Source organism: Moschus berezovskii, chromosome 11, assembly GCF_049115385.1.
Source record: "Moschus berezovskii isolate FMDL1 chromosome 11, NW_MosBer_1.0, whole genome shotgun sequence".
NCBI lineage: Eukaryota > Metazoa > Chordata > Mammalia > Artiodactyla > Moschidae > Moschus > Moschus berezovskii.
The window spans coordinates 106,833,861-106,847,739 of NC_142470.1; the positions used below are offsets into that span (position 1 = coordinate 106,833,861).

General features: G+C 44.4%; 1 protein-coding gene across 5 annotated transcripts; it reads right to left on the reverse strand.

Moving 5' to 3' along the window:
- Positions 1–159: 159 nt before the first annotated feature.
- ZNF2 (zinc finger protein 2) lies at positions 160–11,501 on the reverse strand. 5 transcript variants are annotated; one of them, XM_088841678.1, is made up of 6 exons: positions 11,430–11,479; positions 9,886–10,137; positions 6,574–6,642; positions 5,008–5,134; positions 3,586–3,699; positions 160–3,063 (listed from the first exon to the last, which is right to left on the reverse strand). In XM_088841678.1, exons 2-6 carry the CDS (start codon positions 9,916–9,918, stop codon positions 2,057–2,059), a joined length of 1,350 nt encoding a protein of 449 aa, XP_088697804.1. In that variant the 5' UTR covers positions 9,919–10,137; positions 11,430–11,479; the 3' UTR covers positions 160–2,056. The 5 variants fall into 5 exon arrangements, with proteins under 5 accessions (XP_088697804.1, XP_055256063.1, XP_055256061.1 ...); XM_055400088.2 differs by lacking the exon at positions 9,886–10,137 and adding an exon at positions 8,199–8,293 and having other exon boundaries at positions 11,430–11,449; XM_055400086.2 differs by lacking the exon at positions 9,886–10,137 and having other exon boundaries at positions 11,430–11,497.
- Positions 11,502–13,879: the final 2,378 nt, after the last annotated feature.

The window sequence follows — 13,879 nt, forward strand, 5'->3', positions numbered from 1 at the left end:
CAAAAGTATGGCAGCAGTTCCTTTTATTTTCTACTTTACGTTATTAAATAATAGCACATATTATCCACTCTAACAGATTCTGCACTCTGGTTTTAACTCAAGTTGCTTTGAAAGTCCACATGTGACAAGTCTTCCCTGCTGCTCATCTGCTTTAAGACAGGTAGACCAGTAGGGTTGAGTAGATTAGGGAAGGGTCTGTTTGGTAATCCAGTTTCTTGAACTAGATTTCAACTCCCAGGGAGAAATGGATCTTGGTCCATTAGGGTTCATGCAGGGTAGCTACATTCCAGACAGTCTTTGAGAATCAGGTCTTCTGGGGTTCACCTTAAACAGAAAGGGAATGCAGATGCCTGGAGTCAAAGTTGCCTGGTGCCTCACCTTCAAGAAAATAAAAATATAGGGCAGGGCCCAGGAAATAGAGCTTCTCTGGTGGCTTAGTGGTAAAGACTCCCCCTGCACTGCAGGAGACATGAGTTCAATATCTGGGTTGGGAAGATCCCCTGGAGAAGGAAATGGCAACCCAGTCCAGTGTTCTTGCCTGGGAAATCCCATGGACAGAGGAGCCTGGTGGGCTACAGTCCATGGGGTCAAAAGAGTTAGACATGACTTAGTGACAAAACAACAGGGAACAGAAGGATCTGGGGAGTCAGGGCTCCAAGTTGAGTAATGCAGGGTCATGTCAGGGCAGACTTTAAATATTCAGAGACACCTTCATTAAACAGGGAGTTATTTTAGATCTTGAATAAGGCAATGGTGGGCAGGAAGGGGGTCACTTGGAAAGGCTGACCTAACAGTGATATGGAAAAATGTAACTTGTGACAGGGGCTGTTGATATTAACCAGTTACTGAGGTGCCTGTTGACCTTCTAGCCTTTTGGTGCTGGATTCTGATTTATAAGTGATGGCCCTTAAAAATATCCCAAAATATCCCCCATGATGATATTGGAGGCAGCATATTCTAAATGATGAGGGTGAGGAAGAAAGACCGACTCACATCCGATTTTATGTGAGAAATGAATCTTTGTCTATTTGGGGTTTGCATGTTATTGGGCCATAGCTTAATACTCCCCTCCTCAATAGAGGAAAGAATTCAGATCAGGGAGTGACTACTACAGTAATAGAAGCCCAAGATGACAAAAGTGCAGGTGAGACTGAAATTCAGAGAAATGCTGTGACTCTAAGAGGTGTTTCAAATAGAACTTGGTAGGCAAAAAGTTATTAATTCAGATAAATATTTATTGAGCACCTATTATTTGCAAGGCACTGTGTGATATACAAAGACATATAAGTCATGTCTCTGCTTACAATCTAGTTGAGATAATATACACACATAAATTATAAAGCAAACTTTACAGCCTTATGGTAAAGAGATTTTGAAGGAAGACCTGTATTCAAGACCTGACTTTCCTTGTACTAGCCATTTAATCTCTTTAAACTTCAGTTTGCTCATCTATAAATTGTGGGGAGTAACAGTATCTACTTCAGAGGGTTGTTGAAAGGACCAAATAATTTACTTCTTGCAAAACTCAGCTGAGTGCTTACTCCATAATAAACGCTCAATAAGTGCTAGCTACTAGTAGTAGTATTGAGATCTAGATGCTGGGACACAACAGCACAAGGTCAGTGCCCAAAATCTTCCGAGAGAGAGGGACTAGTGACTATAAAAAAAAAAAAAAGAACTTCTGGAAACAACAGTGCTGCTCTGACATAAGGGTGCTTTTCCTGTCCAGCCGTGGCCTCCAGTTATATAAAGTGCAGTGATGCCTGGGGCTTCGGACAAGACATTTGTCTGAGGACGGCCTCCTAACCTTTGTCCCTAGTGTCTGACAAATGTCTTCAGAATGCTGACTCTTTAAAGTCACATCCTAATTTCTGGCATCCCACACCAGCTCTGTAACACAGTGGGTGGACAGTGTTTCTTCAGACACTGTGGGTGCAGAGAGGCAGAAAAAAGAGGGGTAGCCAGCATAAGTGTGATGACCAGGTGATGGATTTAAGAGGGGGAAGACCTATCTTGAGTTTCTGTGTAGGTTCTTGGACTAAAGCTTTCACCCAACTCAGTCTATTCCCTGTTTGGCGTAACGCCGTTGATGCTGAATAACTGATGATTTAGAACTGAAGACTTTCCCACATACGCTGCATTCAAACGGCTTCTCTCCTGTGTGAACTCTCTGGTGTCTCGTGAGCCGGCACCTCTGGCTGAAGGCTTTCCCACATTCGCTGCATTCGTACGGCTTGTCTCCAGTGTGAATCTTCTGGTGTTGAGTCAGGGAGGAACGGTCGAAGAAAGCCTTCCCACACTCGCTGCACTGGTAGCGAGGCTCTCCAGCATGGGCTTTCTGATGTCTGTTCAGTGACGAGACCCCATAGAAGGCTTTCCCACACTCGTTACATTCATACGGCTTCCGGCCTGTGTGGATTAGCTGGTGTCGTGTAAGAATACTTTTCTGGCTAAAGGCTTTCCCGCACTGGTTACATTCATAAGGACTTTCTCCAGTATGGATTCTCTGGTGGCGGGTAAGGGACGAGCGGTCAAAGAAGGCTTTTCCACACTCACTGCATTTGAAGGGTTTCTCTCCAGTATGAATTCGCTGATGTACAGTCAGGGACGAACGGTCGAAAAAAGCTTTCCCACAGGCACTGCACTCATAGGGGCTCTCTCCTGTGTGTGACATCAGGTGTCTACTGAGACTGCTCCTGTGGCTGAAGGCTTTCCCACACTCGGGACAGTCATAGGGCTTCTCACCAGTGTGAGTCCTCTGATGGCGGATGAGGGAGGAGTGGTCAAAAAAGGTCTTCCCACAGTTGCTGCATTCCTGGTCTCTCTCTTTAGTGAGAATTTTCTTGGGAGGGGTTGCCCTGTGCCGCAAGCTTTCCTCCAGAGAAGGGGGTTTCTTGCAGGCCTCAACTGTAAGGCTTTCCTTCTCTGTTCCCAATCTGCCATCCAGTGCATAAACTTCAAATTTAGGAGATGGAGGACCTTTTCTTCCAAGCTTTTCCTTCAATGACCCTTCTGATTTTTCTTCTTCTGAAGCACCTTGAATCTCAGGCTTAGTCTCCCAATCTGGAATGGATAGAAAATACAGATGCATGTTTCTTTCCTGGGTTAGGAAATGTTAGCACAGAAAGGAGGGATGCTGTGATAAATCTGAAAAGTAATGACAGTCACTTTGCTTGCTCCCACAAATAGTATTGCACTCTAGGGAGAAACCAAGACCTGGGACTGAAACAGTGAATAGAACTGGTAGTGAAAAATCTCAAAAAAGAGGAGAATTTCCATCGGGAGCATAGCCAGATTAATTAGGAATGTCAGCTAAGTGGAGGGGATGGTAAGGAATAGGAAAATCAAAGTTTGAATGGACAACATGACAGGTCTGAGAAAGTAAACATTTGGTGAATGAAGGTGAACAATACTTTAAGGTGTAGAGGGGGAGAAAAGAAAACTTGTGGGTGACAGAGAATAAACAGTATAGGAGAAGATTTGAATTTGAGGAAAAATATGATATCCAATACTCTCTCCCACATGCACCCAAATAACCACCATAAAGCAAAACAAAACTCTCCTGCTCAGTTCATACTCAATTACCTAGGGAGACATTCTCTGCACCTTCTTTCCCCTCGAATCCATGAAACTCCACTAGCCAAGGCTTGTCTCCTCTCTTCAACTGAAAAATCACATCAGGTCCGGTTATTGGAAGTCCTACTCATGGAGAAAGAAACAAGCAAGGTGGTCATATGTGATGAAAATACACTACGATTCCAGAGTGAATTCCAGCCTCTTAAGTATTTCAGAGAGAAAATGCAAAAGGCAGGAAGTGCACACCAGGTATACAGAAGTGCAGGAACCTCTGAATGGAGGTCAAGACTGAGGTTCTAAAAGGGAACAAGTGGCATCTAGTCAGAGTGGATAGACTGTTTGAATTAATGTGTTTATTCTTCCCCCATGAAGTGAATGGGATGCTCCTAGCTCTAGCACTGGTAGGATGGCAGGAAGAGTCCTTACCTCAGGGAAGATGAGAATGAAAAAAGATTTCCTTGAGTAAGAATGTGTAATGTAGGTGCCCGTTTTTGCTTATTGCTTATGCTTTAGTACAATTATTTTTGGATACAACTGAGCAACTAACATACACATATTAAGTATGATTTTACTTAAGTGGATTGTGTTCATTGTAGGAAAACTAGAGGCATAGACAATAAGAAAAATCACCTCTCGTATTTTGTATTCATTTCTTTCTTTCTATTCATTTTAATACAGAAAGATACCTATACATACACTTTGTTAAAAACTGGATAATGACAATTATATCTGTTTTTTTTTGGAAAAAAAAACTATTGGAGAGCATTATTTGGAAAATAAGGTTACCCCATCTAAATTCATTTCTATTTGATTTATTTTGATATCTATAAGTTGATAATTCTAAATCCATCATGACTTACTGTATGTAATACACTCCAGACCCTTTTATATGTAAAGGATCATTTTAGGCAGAAGGCTATCAATTAAAAACAAAAAACAAAAGTTAAAACTGGAGGGCTTCCCTGGTGGCTCAGATGGTTTAAAAAAATTGGATAATGAAATAATGCTGAATTGTAAACTTGATTTTTTTCATATAATAATAAATTTCAACTATTATTTTAATTAGCACAGCTCTGTCTCACCATTTAAAACAAAATTTTATTTATCTGTGGCTGTGCTGGGTCTGCATTGTTGTATGGGCTTTTCTCTAGTTGTGGTGAGCCCTCTGTGGTACAGGGCTAGGCTGCTCAGTGAGGGGGCCTGTGGTTGTCCAGTCTGCTTACAGCTCAAGGAGCAAGCCTGTCCCAGGCTGGGGTTCAGGATTAACAAAGCCACTGCCACTGTAACTGCTAAGTCACATCCCTCTGCTCTTCCATCTTGTCTCTCAGGGGTTCCAACTCAGGTGGGAGAAGAAGAGGTGTCAATATATTAGCCTCTCAATTCCACATCAACTCAGTACAGGGTCTACTCCTGGTGGGAAGCTCTCCTTACCCAATGAGACAATGCTCTTGTAGTTCTCCAGCATCACCTCCTTGTAGAGGTCTCTCTGAGTAGGGACCAGACGCCTCCACTCTTCATCTGTGAAAACTACGGCCACATCCTCAAATGTCACTGGATCCTGCAAACACAATCATGTTCTCCCTTATTCATAATCCTTCTCTTACATGGACCAGACAAAACTCATATATGACAGGAGCTTGGAGGATGCTGGGGGAGTGGAAAGACAATGGTTCTGACAAAGAACGGTTTTGAAGCATTTGGGGAAAGTGCCATAAAGCCCTGAGGCATGACTTTTTGGTCACAACCCCACACTACCTTTCAGGCTGAGCCTCAGAGTATCAGGTGCTCTTTTATCAGACTTACAGAAAACTTGGAAGAAGAAGAAAGACCCTTCACCCAGCATCCCCAAATGTTAACATTTTCCACATTGGTTTTATCTTTGTCTCAGAATATACACATTTGCCTATCTTTTCTCCAAACTTCTTTAAAGTAACTTGTAAACATGATGTCTTTTTACTCATTAATGTTTCAGTGTATATTTTGTAAAATGAAGGATATTCTCTTGTATAATGACAGTATAATTGTAAAAATTGGGAGAGGAGTGATATTATTATCTAATCTATAAACTTAGTCCAATTTCATCAGTTGTCTTTATGTGAGTGTGCATACATGTGTGCTCAGTCGCTCAGTCGTGTCCAACTCTTTGTGACCCCATGGAATGTAGCCTGCCAGGTTCCTCTGTCCATGAAATTTTCCAGGCAAGAATACTGGAGTGGGTGGCCATTTCCTCCTCCAGGGAATCTTCCCGACCCAAGGATCAAACCCAAATCTCTAGCATCTAGCATTGACAGGTGGATTCTTTACCACTGAGTCATCTGGGAAGCCCTTATGTATGTGTTTGTGTGGACAAATCCTTCAAATAGTGGTATTGATTGGATCATCTCTAGGTTTTCTCTCAGTTCACTCTGATGTTCTTTGATTCTGTAAGTTCCATCTTTATCCCCAAGTCTAAACCCAGATGAGTCTCCAGAGTGTCTGCAGAGGTTTAAAGAGAGCTCAGAATTAAAAACTCTCTGCCCTGCGGCAGAAAGGGGGTAAGCTGTGTGTCTCTACCCGCACAAAAACTCTCTCTCCAGGACTCTTTCAACCTCACTGGGGTGCTTTATAGTATGTGTCACATTCTCTGCCTAATCCAACACTCCCTGGAACATGGGGGCCTACTTTTAGTCCATTTGTGGATGTACTAAAGGGAAATCAGAACTAGAAACTGCCTGCTGCTCCACAGACCTTCTCATCAGACCCCTACCATCAGTTTTAAGGCAAAATTGGAGTGAAGGCAATAGAGGCTGTGTCCCTGGTGACAGGCTAGTGGGCACATATTCAAGGCAAGAAGGGGTCACTGAAAGATACCAACACAAATCAAATGGGAAGAAGACATTCCTTATGGAGTCCTTTCTCCACCTGGTTTGGTTTGAGCAAAGAAGCACCAAGACAGAAAGAAAAGTGGTTACATTTTGGAGCCTAACAGTATTTCAGAAACACAAGAGTCTACCTCACCTGGCATCTGGTTGGAGACACGGCAGCCATTCCCTCCAGCGTGCTCTCCTTGCAGAGAAGAGCCGCGTCCTAATGCGGTAGAGAGGTGGGATGAGAAACAGGCTGTGAGAAAGACCAGTCTTGTTTAGTAGTTTCGTGACCCATGAAGCAAGAAATCTCCACACACCAGTGAATTATGTACCCACCTTCATCCTCAACACCCTACACAAAGGGAAAGCAAAGAAAAGCAAGGCCAAGAACAAGTCCACCCCGCCCCAGAATTGGAGTGCAAGGCTGTGCAGAATACAGTATGGTGCTTGCTTTTACCATGATCTTAGAGGTAAAGTCCTATTCCTGGCAGTGGAGAATATATTAAGGCTCATATTGTCTCTATAAATTCACATTAAATATTGTTCATCATGGGGCTTCCCAGGTGGCATTAGTGGTAAATAAACCACCTGTCAGTGCAGGAGATGTAAGAGATGCGGGTACGACCCCTGGGTAGGGAAGATCCCCTGAAGGAGGAAGAAATGGCACCCCACTCCAGTATTCTTTCCTGGAGAATCCCATGGACAGAGGAGCCTGGTGGGCTATAGTCTATGAGGTTGCAGAGAGTCAGACATGACTGAGCAGCTGAGATCAGATCAGATTGTTCATCATGATTACCAGACAAAAAGTATAAGTTTTATGCATAGCTATATGGACAAGTCCTGTCAAGGAAACACCTATAGCCTCTTCAAAGGAAAAATACCCCATTCACAGCAATACCCGGTGCTAATGGAACAACCCTGGGGCTAATGGAACAACCCAGCTTGTTCCACATGACCCTGAGTCTCAATCCTGGGGCCATGCTGATTAGGCCACAGGTAGGCAGTGCAGAGGCCGACCTGTGGAATGATTTGTGGTCTGGTATCAAAAGATGACGTTCATCCTCAGGATCGTGCACTAAGAAACACCAGGACCACAAGTTAGATGGGCAAATGAATAACAAGGATCAAAGAATATACTGCCTTGACTCCAGGACAGTACTCGGCAAGCTTCAGACACACCTTTCCCTCTTCTTTCTCAGGACCACACAATCCCCACACCCCACTCATGAATCCCCCAGATGCTTGATTTGACTATGTCTTAATTAGACTCTTTATGTGAGAAACTGAGATATACTCAGTTAACTCAAGTAAAGTTTAATGACAAAGATTCACACAAAGCCTAAGAGGCTTTCTCAAAATAAAAGGAACCTAGTTCCACCAGTGGGCAATGAGCTGAAAGTATATCATGAGGGACAGAAGTAACCATGAGGGTCAGAGGAACCAAAGGTACCAGGAGGCAGAATCCATGAGTATGTGGGGGGCAGAGGAGAGAGAACAGGCTGTAACAGACTAACACAGGCAGGTATGTTGGTGGTGAAACATTGAAAGCAAAGCCCCAAGAATCCCTGGCCCCTGAAATCCTACTTCACCCCAGCATCAGCCCGGACCGCAGTTTGCATATAGACTAGCTGTATTTACTCTTAGATTTCCATAAGGCTCTGATTCCACCAGAAGGGCTTCCCTGGTGGCTCAGCTGGTAAAGAATCCACCTGCCATGTGGGAGACCTGGGTTCGATCCCTGGGTTGGAAAGATCCCCTGGAGAAGGGAAAGCTTACCCACTCCAGTATTCTGGCGTGGAGAATTTGTAATTTGTATCAGAGGCCTTAAAACACACACTTTTGACCCAGCATCTTCCTCTTTGGAGTTTTTCCTAAGGAAAAACATACGCAAAGCTTTTTATTAACTATCATTAACGCTAACCTTTACTGAGTGAAATGTGAGGCAACCTCCTAAGCACTCTATTTAACCTCATTTAATCTACAGAAGAGCAAAAAAAAAAAAATTTACTTATTTTTGGCTGTGCTGAGTCTTGGTTGCAGTGCACAAGCTTGGTTGCTAGCTTTCTCTAGCTATGGCAAGTAGGGGCTACTCTTGTTTTGGACTATGGGCTCTAGAGCTTGGGCTCAGTAGTTGTGCACAGGTTTAGCTGCCCCATGGCATGTGAAATCTTCCTGAAGCGGGGATTGAATTGGTGTCCCGTGCATTGCAAGGTAGATTCTTAACCAGTGGACCACCAGGGAAGTCCCAGAAGAGCAAAAATTTGAAATATCTTAAGTTTCTAAAATACAGGATTTGATGCCATTGTGTGTATGTTACAGTCCATACACACAATAGAATACCACTGATATTATCATATTAATATGGTAATGTTATCATATTAAAATATTATTTTATGATATATTAGTAATAACTAGCATTTACTGAACTTTTGCTACTTACCAGGCACTATGCTAAGTACTCTTTACAAGAACAGTTGAATTCCGTGTTCATAAATTAGTAAGGTAGGTACTGTTTTACAGATTAGGAAACTTAGGCTTTGTAAGAGGCTGAGGCAGAATTTGAACCCAGGAACAGCTAGCACTTTTTAATCGCTATGTTATAATGATTTAGTTTCATGAAAAGATAGCCATGTAAATAACAGACTGATAAACTAGAAAATCCCCAAACACATCCAAGTAGGTAGGAAACCTTGATATATGACTGCAGTGGCAACACAAATATGAAGTGGGGAAAAGAGCACTAGGGTAAACTACAAACAACTTGCATGTTCACTGATACAATAAATTGCAATTTTATAGGTGTGTGTTTTGAGTATTACACATTGATTAAGATATATGGCAAACAGAAGATGAAAAAAGTAGAAGCAATGAGATTTTCTTTTCTTGGGCTCCAAAATCACTCTGGGTGGTGACTGCAGCCATGAAATTAAAAGATGCTTGCTCCTTGCAAGAAAAGCTATGACAAACCTAGACAGCATATTTAAAAAGCAAAGATATCACTTTGCCGACAAAGTTCTGTATAGTCAAAGCTATGCTTTTTCCAGTAGGCATGTATGGCTGTGACAGTTGGACCATAAAGAAAGCTGAGCGCTGAAGAATTGATGCTTTCAAATTGTGGTGCTGGAGAAGACTCTTGAGAGTCCTTTGGACTGCACGGAGATCAAATCAGTCAATCCTAAAGGAATCAGTCCTGGATATTCATTGGAAGGACTGATGCTGAAGCTGAAGCTCCAATACCTTAACCACCTGATTCGAAGAACTGACTCACTGGAAAAAACCCTGATGCTGAGAAAGATTGAGGGCAGGAGGAGAAGGGGGAACGACAGAGGGTGAGATGTTTGGATGACATCACTGCCTCAATGGACATGAGTTTGAGCGAACTTCGGGAGACAGTGAAGAACAGGAAAGCCTGGTGTGCTGCAGTCCATGGGGTCACAGAGAGTCGGACACACCCCGCACACACCTGAAACTGTATGCCTGAAAACTGCCAAGGCATTTATGAGCTGATTCCAATAGTCCTCTTCTTATTTCTCTGAAGCTTTTTGACTGTTTTGGCAAGTTTCTCATGCTGCCCAGCGCTCAGACTGTGTACAGTGTTCTTGCTGTCTTGCAGAAAGTCCATCCACACCTGGTGCTCCATTTTCCACCTCTGCAGAAATGATTCTTGAATCTAGTCCCAATCCCTCTTCCAAACTCATCCTGCATTTCCAAATGACTAAGTATTTTGAGTTAGGCATTCCGTCAGCATCTTAAAACCATCTATCCCTATGCAGTTCCCCACATCAATTCCTTTCCCTGCCTTTACAGTTCTCCTTATTGTTTAGTCAATAAGTTGTGTCTGATTCTTTGTGACCCCATGGATTATAGTCTGCCAGGCTCCTCTATCCATGGGATTCTGCAGGCAAGAATACTGGAGTGGGTTGCCATTTCTTCCTCCAGGGGATCGTCCCAACCCAGGGATTGAACCTGTGTCTTCTGTGTTGGCAGGGAGATTCTTGACTGCTGAGCCACAAGGAAGCCCTTACACTTACAGCAGATGTTTTATTTTCCCAGGTGCCCCAAACTCAAACTCTTTCCTGGCTCTCTTACCTCCCAAATCTAGTTAGTCACCAGGTCCTTTGGACTCTTCTTTTGCAATGTCATCTGTGTCTTTCCCTACCACTGACACCATCATAATTCAGGCTCATGACAGCTTGATTCAGGACTATGACCACTACCAAGCACTCCTGACTGGCTCCCTACACTAGTCCCTTCCCCTCTTAATTCTTAACGTGACCTCTAGAATAAAAGCACCAAAATTAGCTTTATTCCTGTCAATCCCCAATCCGCCCCATACCATCCATCCTGCTGACCGTGTCTTGTCCTGATCCTCTATGCCCTGACCAAAGTGTGCTTTTCCCCATCCTTGTCTCCCACTATTCCTCGACGCTTCACTTATAAAAAGCATTTCTTTCTCAAATCTGCCTATCACTTCGCTACTTCTTTCGTATTTTTTTTTTTTTCCACATCAAACCCTACCTCCCGCACGAAGGCCCCCTGATCACTCATACGGAGGTCTAGGGAGGGGAGCTAAAGGAGACAATCTGAGGCGCTTTTTGGAAAAGAGAGGAACTGGAGTGGGCGGAACCCTAGATTTAGTGTCAATTCCACCCACGTTTATTAAGCAATTGTTATGAGAAGAAGGTACCGGAGAGGCGAAGGAAGCCTCCAAACTTCCAACCGCAGAGCTGGGATCTGACATAGAGTGGGGGCACGCCGAAAGGCCACTGCTAACAGTGCCCACACGGAACACGCACACACTGGGATGCGGTTGCAACTTTCCTAGTCAGCACTTGTCCGAGCAGGGACGTCGCCGCACGCACGACAAACATACACACGTTCTGCAGGCTGGCTCCGCCCGCTTCACCCCTTCTACTCCTACGGCATCTGCCCCAAGTTCTCAGTACCCCATTCTCTCTGCCGCTGCGCTCTCTCGGCGGTTCTACAGCACACACCCGCAGCCCTCACCTCCGGCACAGACCGCTCAGGACCCAGGAAGACGGCGCCTCTTCGGGTAGGGAGACCAGTGCGCCTGCGCAGAGAGTTCTGACGCCCGCGCTCCCAGCCATGGCTTTTCCTTGGCCGACTCCATTTCCCAGAAGTCTCAGCGGTGGGAGCGCTTTAATATGACGTCTGAAGATCCCCGCAAGCGTTCCCTTCTGAGACGAGTTGGCGGCGCTGGACCGAATCTTCCGTGCTAGTGCGGCATGTTGATCGTGAAAAAGCAACCGGTCGTGGATGCTTGTGAGGCTTGTGTTTTCCCTGGAAGTACTGCTTTATGTGTGATGTCACGTCGCTCCGGTCCTCCGATGGGAGGGCCGTCCTAAGGAAATATGTCTCTTTCAGCCTCCGGACGCGTCCCTACTGAGAAGGACTTCTAGTCTTCTTCTGCCCCTCCGAAGGGCCTAGTTTCTGCTTCAGGTTGTTTGTTAACTGTTGGTTGTAAAGTTTGGGCAGGCGAGATGCAGAGTTTGGGTCTGAGGATGGGGCTGTGCATGTGCACATTTTTCTGCTTAAGAGAGAAGAACCCAGGATATACGTGTATTTAATTGGGCAGCAGTGCGGACTCCCGACATTTTGAGCATACAGGAGCCAGCCTTCCATAGTACTCCTGGAAGGACCCTAGTTGGAGACATCGTAGGGATTCTCAACCGCAGCTGCATGCCGGAATCACCTGAAGAGCTTAACATATTGATGCCTGGGCCTGCCTCTGAGGAGTGAGAGTTTGAAAAGATTTGCAAGTGATCCTCAGTTAAGTCGCCCAGTCAAGTCCGACTCTTTGCGACCCCATGGACTGCAGCACACCAGGCTTCCCTGTCCATCATCAACTCCCAGAGTTTACTCAGACTCATGTCCATCCAGTCGGTGATGCCACCCGACCATCTCATCCTCTCTCGTCCCCTTCTCCTCCTGCCCTCAATCTTTCCCAGCATCAGGGTCTTTTCCAATCACTCAGTTCTTTGCATCAGGTGACCAAAGTATTGAAGTTTCAGCTTCAGCATCAGTCCTTCCAATGAGTATTCAGGACTGATTTCCTTTAGGATTGACTGGTTGGATCTCCTTGCAGTCCAAAGAACTCTCAAGTGTCTTCTCCAAAGCCACAGTTCAAAAGCATCAATTCTTCAGCGCTCAGTTTTCTTTATAGTCCAACTCTCACATCCATACATGATGACTGGAAAAACCATAGCCTTGACTAGACAGACCTTTGTTGACAAAGTAATGTCTCTGTTTTTTAATATGCTGTCTAGGTTGTTCATAATTTTCCTTCCAAGGAGTAAGCGTCTTTTAATTTCATGGCTGCAGTCACCATCTGCAGTGATTTTGGAGCCCCCCAAAATAAAGTCAGCCACTGTTTCCACTGTTTCCCCATATATTTGCCATGAAGTGATGGGACCAGATGCCATGATCTTAGTTTTCTGAATGCAAGAGTTGAACTTTAAGCCAACTTTTCACTCTCCTCTTTCACTTTCATCAAGAGGCTCTTTAGTTCTTCACTTTCTGCCATAAGGGTAGTGTCATCTGCATATCTGAGGTTATTGATATTTCTCCCAGCAATCTTGATTCCAGCTTGTGCTTCTTCCAGCCCAGCATTTCTCATGATGTACTCTGCATATAAGTTAAATAAGCAGGGTGACAATATACAGCCTTGATGTACTCCTTTTCCTATTTGGAACCAGTATGTTGTTCCACATAGAGTTCTAACTGTTGCTTCCTGACCTGCATACAGGTTTCTCAAGAGGCAGGTCAGGTGGTCTGGTATTCCCATCTCCTTCAGAATTTTCCAGTTTATTGTGATCCACACAGTCAAAGGCTTTGGCATAGTTGATAAAACAGAAATAGATGTTTTTCTGGAACTCTCTTGCTTTTTCCGTGATCCAGCAGATGTTGGCAATTTGATCTCTGGTTCCTCTGCCTTTTCTAAAACCAGCTTGAACATCTGGATGTTCATGGTTCACATACTGCTGAAGCCTGGTTTGGAGAATTTTGAGCATGACTTTACTAGTGTGGGAGATGAGTGCAATTGTGCGGTAGTTTGAGAATTCTTTGGCATTGTCTTTCTTTGGGATTGGAATCAAAACTGACCTTTTCCAGTCCTGTGGCCACAGATGAGTTTTCCAAATTAATTACCTTTTTACTTTTCTTTAAGAAAAAAGCATCATAGGCAGAGCGCATAGGACCAGCAAAGGTATGCTGCTAAGTCACTTCAGTCGTGTCCGACTCTGTGTGACCCCATAGACGGCAGCCCACCAGGCTCCCCCGTCCCTGGGATTCTCCAGGCAAGAACACTGGAGTGGGTTGCCACCTCCTTCTCCAATGTGTGAAAGTGAAAGTGAAGTTGCTCAGTCATGTCTGACTTGTAGCGACCCCATGGACTGCAGCCCACTAGGCTTCTCCGTCCATGGGATTTCCTAGGCAAG